Source organism: Malurus melanocephalus, unplaced genomic scaffold (genome assembly GCF_030028575.1).
Source record: "Malurus melanocephalus ecotype Western Australia unplaced genomic scaffold, MMel_1.1 scaffold_111, whole genome shotgun sequence".
Classification (NCBI taxonomy): Eukaryota; Metazoa; Chordata; class Aves; order Passeriformes; family Maluridae; genus Malurus; species Malurus melanocephalus.
The window spans coordinates 1,886,001-1,897,320 of NW_026623343.1; the positions used below are offsets into that span (position 1 = coordinate 1,886,001).

The following is an 11,320-nucleotide window of genomic DNA, read 5'->3' on the forward strand; positions in this document are numbered from 1 at the left end:
TGGTAAAGTAAGGAAGACTTCACACTCTATCACAGATACTTAACAGGGTAAATTCAGCACTCTGTTTTGAGTCACAAAACACAAGCAGTGCCATCTAACAGCTTTCTCACCCTTGCACAGTTGTATTGTTGTCTGGCTCTTAACATTCCCGCCTCATTTACTTAAAATGTTAAAAGCTAGTAAATAAGGAACTAACATCAAGGATTTAACGGGGTATTTTAATTTTTTTTTAAGTGTTATACTTTTAACACTATTCTTTAGAAAATAAATCAGAAAATTCAGAAACAGGGTTAAAGCGTCTCAATGAAAAAGCAAACTGCTGTAGGAAGATGCCTTTACTTTCTCGAGCTGGATCAGATGTCTATCTTAGCCATGCYGAATTTCTCAGCAGTCAAGGCTATGAATTACTATTGGCTGCTTGACTGATTAACCACGGTGCTGGTATGCCTGCGASCTTCCAAACACAGCAGGGTTATTGCAGCAGTAGACAATACTATAATATTGCAGTATTACAGCCTTTGCAGTTTTCTATTCCTTCTCTCAGCTTGTGCAATGGGCTTATGGGACTCCTTGGAAACTTTCATCTAGGAGCATGGGATGGAGTAGCACCACCCAAAGAATTCTCAGGGCACTTTCTACTGCAACTAGTAATTGTTTTGCAAAAATAAAGAGCCTAGTGTCATACAGGACAGAAGCAAAGTTGCACATACACAGTGTGCTCTACTCAGTGCTCCTGTCCCTGTTTATCTCATGATCACCTTGCAAGAGCAATAAACATTCTTGACACTGTAAGACTTAATTCTGTGGTTCAGGAGTTTTCAGTATGGTGTGTCTCCCKCTTGAAGCTTTTGCAGATTGTGGTGGTATATCTGATCACTGGTTTAAGTAGCTGTGATCACATTACCTGCACCCTGCACCCCTCTCAGTGGTTGACTATATAGAGGCACATTGATTTTTAGCTGACTCTGYTGGTCTTTTCAGTGCTCCTAATAATAAAAAGCCTGAGCAAATAGAAAACCTACTGATCGGTATTTTACACAGACACCCTTTTTCAGGAATGAACCCATAATAAACTACTGTAATTTTTAAGGGATTTAATTTTTGGTGTGGGGTGTGTTAGGCAAGAAGCAGGAATGCCCCTCTGCTGCAGCAGCTGRTCAGTAGCAGTAGAGATGACAAACAGGACAAAGACTGGCCTTGCACAGGCGCAGAGAGCATGTCCTGGACTCATCGATGAACGGTTCGGCAGGTGTGGAGTGATCCTGCCGAAAACACAGCCCTACCAAACACCAATGCACAGCACCCTCTCTTCAGGAGCAGCACCTCCTGACTTCTGCCAAGTCTCTCCTGGGGCTTTATAACTTAAGCTCCAGAAAGAAAAATACAGACAAGCAGTGACTTCAAACACTCTCAGCCCCTGCCTCAGGGTAAGGGCTTATTCCAGCCTGACATCTGTTCCAGCTCTGCTTGCTCTGTCTATAAACTGGCTTAGTCAAACTAATTCAATTTCAATTCTTGAAATACAGCATATTTAGAGACCTTTGCTCATTTGCCTCCATCTAACAATAGCGAGTATCTGCAATGGCATGCTGTGGTCTTGCCAACATCCAGAAAACAGCACTCAGAGCAGAGGAAAGGGCTAGGGCACAACCARGTCCCACCCCGGTACTGAAGTCACTGCTAAGGTGCCTCTAACTAGAGAAATWAAGGGCACTTCCCACAAACATTTTCTCTCTATATTCTAATGCCTATCTGAAATCTTGCAATTTTGGAAGCTAAGACATTTCAGCCTACAGATACTTAGACCCGATGAAGAGCAGCTCAAAAGCACTCATGGAAAATACTGATCCCCRTCTTAAGCCATTGCCACCTTCACAGCTTTTCATAGCAGGAGCTGCCACTAGAGAAACCCTAAATGCCAAGCTGGCCATCAGTCAGAAATATTTTTTGCCTGGAGGTGAGAGTATAACTAGGCCAACAGAGACACACTCTTCTACCAAGCAGAGAGGGAAAAGTTGTACTAAAGAGTGATCTCTCAAACCAGACACTCCAAAAAGCTCTCAGGGATAATATGGTGGGAGTGGGACTCCAAGTGCAAATCCTTCTCCAGCATTTATAGGGCTAATGCTTCTGCCTTACCTCTGCCTATAGCCAGCCATGCACACTTTGGCTCTGAGTATACTGCTCTGAATTCATCCTCTAAAAAAAAAAAGAAATCTGAAATAAACAGAAAAAATAAAATCAGTCTGAACAAGCATTGAACAATTACAATGGAATGAATACAAACTATGAAGAAATATTTCTATATGAGAGATTAGCTTTCTATAACAAACTCTGGTTTTAACCTTCATAACGTCAATAAAGTAAAACCCAGTCACATGAAATTTCAGAGTCATGGTCTCGTGCCAAGGAAAGCTCCTCTGGAAAGTTTGAGGTAGATCGGCCAAGGCATCTTGAAGATATGAGAGTTCCTGAAAAGTGAGGTGTTCTCCATTTCTTGGACTGTTCCCTAATTTTTTTTGGCTCACCATAACTTAAAAATGGTTGGCTTAGACATTCCAAATTTGCTTGGCTACTACTGGTGCCTTTGACTAGTTGCAGGCTATTTTATTACTAAATGTGGGTTTGTGCAAATTCTGAGCGCTGCAGTTGTTAACACCACATGTTGGCTTGTGCACGCCGCAGGCAAGCCAGCCTGGCCACTGCAGGCTCCTCAGGCACCTCATCAGCAAGCCCAGGACCCTTCCCKCAGGTCCAGCTGGGTGTAAGAACTTGGCTGGACTTTACAGACTCCATGGGGAGACATTCTGTCAGGCTGGAGGGGAATGGTGCCGGGGTGCTTGCAGGCCTTGCCAGTACCAAAGTGCCTCTTGGAAGGGTAAGCACACACCAAACACAGATGGTTTCTTTCCCTGACTTATTGTAGTCCTCTTCCTACTCCTTCAACCCACACTTGCCCTTACTCCCTGAGGAACCCCAGAAATGTTCTCAGTGAACATCCACAAAACTCCCGAGTACCCTCTCCCTCCGTGGATTACTGATCCAATGTATTTTCCATTTCCATTGTGATTGCAAAATCTGTGCTGGAATCTGAGTGCTTCTACTGCACCAGATTCCCTCTCTCTGCTCCACTCTGGGTCTCCAAGCCCTCTCCTAGACTAGGAGCCTCATACACATAGACACAACACAGGGCATTACACTTCAGAACAGGAACACCCTGGGGGAAGATTGCAGCCCTCAAGAAGCAAATTTTCTCCCCTGAACAGACTTCTAATTTGTTTGATGAACCCTGGAGAGACTATGGGTAAGGAATTCATTCCTGATGGGGACTGTTCCGTTCGAGATCTTGATTTTGATAACAGATACTATGGCAACCACATGTATCACTTGACACAGCTTTCAGAATGGTCAACTACTTTAAACAATTCTCCTTAATCTTTGGTATTTCCTTTGACAATGACCTGCTAGCTCATCAGGAAAACAAGCAGGGCGCAGCTGACTAGTGGTGGGAAACATTAGGCCATTAAAACACTTCTGGGTGAAGTGTGTTTCTACATGGAAACTGTTACAAAGAGACCTATTCTGTTAGAGATGCACACATGCATGACTCCCATTCACAGGAGCTACCCGAGTGGATCAAAATAAAAGAGGCTCGAAAGTGCCTACACTTATCAAACSCTGATCCCACACAGAAAGCGCCTTTTAACAATGACATATCCTTTGACCTTCTGCATCTTACTCTTGCTCTTCAGAAATAAAACACTTTACAATGAYCATCTCATCTATATTAAAACCCAAAACTGGTACTACATYCCCCCCCCYMMMMMMAAATTCCATAAAATAGAAATTATCGACCTAACAGTAAGAACCAAAGTTTTTGCCACACTTCTTATTCACTTGAAGATTTATCAGAGCTCTTTTACTTGTACCAACTTCAAGTATCTGTTCCGTCACCTTTAAAATGCAGATAATTAAATGAGAGATATGCACTTCCAAGAGAGACCACACAACACTCAATCAAGTTTTACAAAATACACAGCCCTGTGTTAGGTCGGCACAAACCTGCAGAGCACCAAGAAAAAGCCACAGGGAAAGGATTTTTCTCAGTCTCCCCCAGAGCTCCTGCCTCCCCTGCCCTTTGGGAAGGGTGYTTCCCAGCTCCAGCCCGCCTGCCGCCGTGTGAGCTAATGAAAAGAGCATGAGGAGGATCTGCAGGCACTTTCCTCCCCCTCCCAATCCACAAAGGGCGAGTCACAGTCTGACCCGAACTTAGCACTCAGGCTGTAAACTTACTTAACACTTGTAGAAGAATTTATTYTTTTCAAGCATACTGATGGCAGCATATGGCCCATCGACAGGTTTATTATTATAAGACACTTTTTCCACCAGGTTATAKTCTTTTTTATAAACATATGTTTCAGCACATAATAAAACCCCTAAGAACTGTTTCTGAAATGTGCAGGCACTGAAACTACTTTTCAAGGTTTGTCAAGACAATGAAAGAAACAATGTTAAAAGGGGACTTCAGTTTTTCTAAAGGTCTTTCTCTATATGTCTTTTAAATTCAAGGGTACTGAGTGTTACGCATGTTATAAAAAACAAAAGAAAGAAAAAGAAAAATGAGTTCTCTTTGTTAATGCCACATTCTTCTCCATTTTGTCAAAGCAATCATTTTTATACTCAGTAAAACTTCTTCCACTAAGCACACCTTTTAACTATACSTTAAATCAGAAAGTTTGGTTTATGGGTGAATGATAAGCTTCTGAAAATAAGGTGGCATTCTATAAAGAAAATGTCAACACCACACTGCTACAGTCACGCGAACTCATCGGTGCAAAGCCACCCTTGATGCTTTGTGCCCTTCAGCTKCACTAATAAAAAGATCTGTGTGTGGAGTCAAGGTGGTTTGATCACGAACTTCCATCCAACTGCAAGACTGTATCCAAGTTAAATGTCTAAAAAYATGTCGCTGCCTGATTTTCCTGTAGACCACATTTGCCTTCTTAAGAAATAAGGCTTCTGGCCTATGCAAGTATAATGCAAGTTCCGTGCTAACACCACAATCTTTCGGGGGGAAAAAGTCACATAGTGTAAACTGCTTTATTAAAAAAAATCCCACACTCCTCTTATTCCTAATGCTTTCTCCCTAACATCTCACAATAATTTAGCCCAAGTGGGCTTGGTTTTAAAAGCAGCTTCCTCAATACATCAAAATATGACCCAACTCAGGTATGTTTGGTAGCAGTTTTGTATCCTACCATCCAAGTTCAGAGTCTCCTAATGAAAGGAACCTGCAGCTGGAACACAAACTAGGACTCACAGGGATCTAGGCCCTAAGCCTACTTAAAGGCAATACAAGACCCTTCACTGGTTTTATGGGTCTGGATATTAGACCCGTGGTTCACTGAAGACACTAGAGGCCTTACAGACTACATAACATGATATTTTAAATACTCCTTAGCACTAGAAAAGAATTTTGCTATCACTTTGAATGTATCATTAGTATTTAGGGTATTTTGGGAAAGAAAGAGCACTTCTTTTCTAGGTGTGTTTGTTCCCTCCCTGATGATACTCCCCACAAAAGGTGGATGTTTTAAGACACTGGAAAAAATAATATGCYAGCAGATTTGAACCTTAAAGAATAAAATTCCCTAATTTTATCATAGGCTTACCATTAYAATTGGCATGCATGAGCTTGCATTCAAAGAAAACTCATTTGTTAAAATTAATCAGTGACTTCGCAGCCAATTTGTCAGTTAACTACTACCGCATCTGGACATGATTAGTTAGCTTCACTGGAAGACACACGGTGCCCTCTATAATACTTCCACAGGAGGAAATCCTAAACCTGGTGAAGCCTTTGAACATTTTGCAAGCAACTTATTCACATGGAGCCAGGACCTCATGGATGCTGCTGCAAGTTCTACTTCTTTCTGCTTTTACAGATGAAGCCTTTCTAGGAGAGAAAGGCCAACAGCTTCGACAATAAACAYGCTCTTTCCCCACCAGCAGACAGAGCAATCACGGGCCCCTGGGCTGTGTTTGGAAACACTTGACTGGCAGGATCGGTTTGAGGCTAAGATGAGGCATGATGTACGAGGCTTCTGACAAGGGGGCTGGCTCTGCTCATCTAATTGCGGTTGCTGCTCGTATGATGTGGAAACCTGTCTATTAGAAACCACATTTCACAGGTGACTGAACAGCCATCAGATGGCAACAGTTTTCATTTGTTACTGACCTCCCTTCCCTGCCGCAGCTTAAGGGTGAATGGTCCAATATTCCATTGTCAGCCCAGAGCCAAACCCCTCCTGCTTTGTATAGTGAATTATAAAATACCAATGTTTTTCAGTTTGTGCTGAAACAGCACTTTTAACCAGCCTTTTCTCATCTAGGCARCAGCCTCATAAGAGAACGGCAAATTCTTCACTACTCAATTATGCAAAGTTTGAGGGCATTTTGGGCCATGATTRTGGAGTACATCGATACATTTTCATACACAGAAGGTATTTACTCAAAACATCAYGGGCAGATGAGACTTGGTATTTCACAGAGACAGGATCAGAGCCTTCTCGGAGAAGCTGATGTGACAGTGACTAGAACAAAAGCAGTCCTTCCAGTGATAGACTGAAAGACAATTCCACTCCCAAAATCAAATASAGAACTTAGTACGGTTAATTTAAACTGGGGATCCTTTAAAAAGACCTCATCAAATTTTACACCCTCCAGATCTCTGGCTCCATCAATGACACAAMGGATTCAGAAAGTGACAGAACAAATCTCCTGTCTTGCCAAGCCCTCTGTATCTGGCTGGCCACATATCTTCCCACCAGACAAGTACACACCACATGTGAAGAAACTTTCCTCTCCACARTAAACAGCCGTTTGGTTGTTACAAAGATTTTGTGTTCAGTCCTCAGAGCACTCACAGTCATTGCACAAGCCCAGGTACGTTACGCTCTGCTCTCAGATAGCATGCATCCAATGTAATACAATAAACASTGGACTGTGCAGAACCTGCAGAGAATTCTACTCGGATGGCAATCGCAAACAAATGCAATGAATAACATTTACTTGTCATTTACATTTAGATTTCTTAAGCACAGCCTTCCAGAAAGCACACTGCAATAACACACACACACAGCCAGCTGTATGGCTGCACCTCCAATGAAACATATCAGCAATCCAGGCCACCACACCCCAAAGCTAAGCTCTGTTCCACTTCTCCAGCTCCTCTGAGCCTCTGGCTGTCTTCAGCAGCATGGAAGAACTGGCCTCTCCAAAGTGACTAGTGTCGAAGAGGGCTTTGAAGGTCTGTAGACCAACAAGGTCTGCCMGAGCATCTGTCAGGTGCAAGTTCCCAAGGTCAAGGACCCTCATCAAGAACACCGGCAAGAGCTCCCTGATATTTAACTCTTCAAGCATTTATTCTTCTGCAAAGAGACAAGGTCTGAAAAACATATACAGCAAACAGAATGATTTTGGCATATTTTGCCCTCAAGGCCAACTATTCAAGCACTGTTTCTAGTCTATGTAAATTTTTCCACCAGATAAAAAGAAATCTGAATTTCTTTACAAGACTGGGTTTTTCAGAAGTGTTACAGATCAACAAAATCAGTTTTCTACAGCTGAGCCTTAGAAAAGGCTGGATCTAAAATACAGAATGCTCACAAACCCAGTAACAAATACCAGGGTCAGGGTTTTAACATTATTCTCTGGTATAATATGGTAGCTGTAATCAGCTTTTCATATGATCTTGCATTCTAAATATATCACCATGAGTTCTATTGGAGGAAAATGGCATTTATTGTGAAATTAATACATGTAATTAGGCACATGAAGAAGGGTTTGCTGGATCTGAACCCTTTATTGTAAATCCTTTGTGGCACAGATTCCATCCCATGCTAGCCCTTTTGCATTTTTAACATAATTTTCAAGACAATGTCAGTGGAAGAAATACTCTTAGCTTCAGTAACCATTTAAAAACTTCCAGAAAAAAAAAATAACTATTACAACTTTCCCATTTGTGCCATGGATTGATTGATATCTAAATATGAATTACAGAATTTGAAGGAAGCTCAACACACATTAACATATGAATGACATGCAGAACAATTGCTCTGAATTACTACCAGCAAAATCAAAATGCAAYTGCTTTTAGGTATGCAGATTGGAAACGTAGTGTCAGGACTGCAAGTGAGAACCTAAGAAGTGCAAAGTTCAGGGAAAAGCCATGTATGCAGCTGCTCCAAAAACAACCAGAGTCAAATAAAAGTCTGAAAGCAATTATTTGGGGTGAATATCGTACACAGACCGCTGCACTAAGCTTCTATAATTAAACAAGACAAAAGTTCAGATGGTGCCTAATAAGCCATTTACTACATTAATTATATTCAAGTGTGGCAGTCTAATGCTTGGTAATAACTAACAACAAGGGAAATAATTTAAAGAAAGTATCTGATGTTGTAAATTTCTCTGTTTTTCATTCATCAGTCCCAATGTTGCCAGCCAGCCTTTCTAATATACTTCAAACACATGAAAGRGATGCTGCTTAGTGTCAGGAAGAGCTATTTCAGGGTTGTAAACCTTCAGGCTGAGGAATCCAACAATCTTACTCGGCAAAAATGATCTCTTCACTACAAAAGTAGCAGCAAAGTCAGATTTTCCATTCCTTGAAGCAAGTCCCTATGTCTTTGTTCCACAGTTAGGATGCCACAGGGGCAACCAATCATTTTTTTTGTAGCAACAACAGCATCTTAGCAGACCTTTGCAGATCAAGGGATTTCCCACTGACCCTATTCCCTGGATTTGCCTTCACAATGATCACACAGCCTTTTTACACATCTGTGATTTTAACAGTAATTTCAGCAAATTCTTAACAAGGCAATTAATATTAGAGAGGTATTTAATATATTTTGGCTTATTTTAATGCCATTAGTAGCTAAACACATGGAAAATGAGCCTATACCATATGCCCAAGTACATCTCTGTAGACCRCTAGCCAATTTCTTAGCAAATACAGAGAAGTTTCCAAAACACAGTCTGAAAATTACTGCAGAGAGATTTGCATACTATTTCTGATGGACCAGTAGCATTCCAACAACTCATGTAAAATCCAGCATGCTCCAATAGAATATGCAGTAGGTAGCACACACAGCATCAATTCACAATGTAATWGTGATGCTATTCTAGTTCATTTAACTAATCTGCAACAGGGAAAAAAATCTGCAGTATTACAATTATTTTTCGTTTTCTTAATTTTAAATCAGGAAACAAAATCTACAGATTTTTCTTAYGTACAACTCTATGTTCAACCTAAGAAAGCATCATTTTGCAGATTTCAAAGAACAAGAGATAAGGTGAACATACAACTTTACCCATTATGTCTTTCCACCAGGACATTTACATATGCAACCCTAGCATCCCTTTAAGCTCCCTTTAAAAAGTTCTTGTAACATTTTCCTTACTGTTTGGCCTTTCTTTTCATTTCCTCGGTAGAAAACACGTAACAAACCATAGATGTAGAAGTCTGTAACCTTGCAACAAACCTCTAATATTTTGTATACATCCTCCAAGTCTGAATGCGCAGTGTGGACAATGCTGGGAAATCCTGTCGTCTGCCCAGATGAAGTACAGAACAGAAAAGAGTTCTCTGACTACCACACTAGGAGTTTTAGACGTCCTAAACTCAGACAGAGAAGACTTCTGCCCACAAATAATTTGAAGTCTTCATTGGGTTCAAACTCAGCACTTCCACAGCAAATGGCAAGMGGAGCCCTACCTCCTACAGCAGAGGTGTCCACAAAGTTGTCAGCTGCAGAAATCAGTGCTGAGTGTCCTTGGCTTTGAAAACACAAATAGGACCTCACCTCCAGAGCCTTTATCACAGCTTCTCATTCAGCAAATACAGCAYATCTTTTCCCAATAGTACAGCAGTTGGTCTTAGCAGAACACAAAACCAAAAGGTATTCATGGCAGGAATTCCAGTCAAACAGTATTTACATCACAAAATGCCCATGAAAGAAAAACACCTCTAGACTTGAGATTTACACAAATAATAAAAAAACCTTCAGTCTGTAAAAAAAAAAAAAAAAAAAAAAAAAAAAAAAAAAAAAAAAAAAAAAAAAAACAAAAAAAAAAAAAAACAACGACCAAAAAAACCCTTCAAGAGCCTAATCTCAAATGGAAAAAATGTACTAATTCTTTCCCCATATCCAACAGCCCCATACTATCAAAACCAGCTGATTTTTTTTCACCTAAGTTTTCCAGTAAAAAAATCCATCCATACATACATACATATATATATATATATTTATTAAAATTACCTGGATGCAGACACCACGCCTGGAAARTTTCATTGCAAAAGGTTTAAAGTTCAGAAAGTTTGAAAGACTGAAAAAGGAAAATCAGATTAAGAAGTGTGCAAAAACTTAACCTTGAGGTTTGCCGCTGCCTCCTGTCTTTCTCTTACCATTTCCCTCCACATCTGAAATGAGCTGACTAAACGTTCCTCCAAGTTATCAACTGAATTACTTGAATGAGTAACCCAACCAAAATATTTTCTAGTACCAAATGAAACACATTGCCATAACAAAATAAACTAGAAATGGTAGTTGAGTACTGGAGATTATAACATTCCCGATAAATTATCAGGAGACCACAGCAGTGATCTACACAGCTTAGTAGAGGTAAATTCGCCGAGACTTTCTTTTTTCCTTTGAGAATATCGATTTTTATATGCTAACACAGCTGCCTAACTATTGATAAGAGCAATCTGCAAAAGCAAATATAGAACTAACAGAACAGCCTTGAAAAGCAACCACAAATAAGGGTCTCATTTAAATTCCTGGAAAGCACTGCTTCTCTAAACGTATCTATACAAGCTCTCTTGAGCAGGCGAGCCTAAAACACACCCTGCACACTCCCCGCCCGAAAAACTGTTAAGCCAAGAAGCCACTAAGCCATGCCACTGAGAGCCCATATGGCTTCACCTACAGGGTTTTCCTTCCAGCAAACGCTGCACAGTAGAAATCCTCCCCTTCACCATCACCACCCACCCCCCAGGAAAGAAACAAAAAAAAATAACAAAAAAGAGTAGCGCTCTCCACGCGGGTCGCCCCTACGTACCGCCGGGCGCTCAGGGCTCTCTGGGGGCCCTGCCCCCCGAGGTGCAGCAGCCGGGGCGGTGCGGGCGCTCCGCCTCGCCGCGTCCCACGCGGTGCCTCTCCCCCCGCATGGTGGTGGCCGCCGCACGCACAAAGCGCAGGGAGCGAGCGGCGGCCGGGGGCGAGCGGCACCCGGCTCGGCCGGATCGCGGCGGCAC

The 11,320-nt window shown here is 41.5% G+C and overlaps 1 protein-coding gene across 2 annotated transcripts in view; it reads right to left on the reverse strand.

Moving 5' to 3' along the window:
- Window positions 1–11,284, reverse strand: part of ST6GAL2 (ST6 beta-galactoside alpha-2,6-sialyltransferase 2) — a 49,498-nt gene extending 38,214 nt beyond the window's left edge. The window contains exons 1-2 of one of the 2 annotated variants that reach the window (XM_057369487.1): window positions 11,125–11,183; window positions 10,323–10,389 (exon numbers count right to left, since the gene is read on the reverse strand). In XM_057369487.1, the coding sequence (XP_057225470.1) occupies window positions 10,323–10,355 (33 nt within the window). In that variant the 5' untranslated portion in view covers window positions 10,356–10,389; window positions 11,125–11,183. Of the gene's footprint in view, window positions 1–10,322; window positions 10,390–11,124 lie in introns of both variants that reach the window. The other variant, XM_057369488.1, reaches the window with a different exon arrangement.
- Window positions 11,285–11,320: the final 36 nt, after the last annotated feature.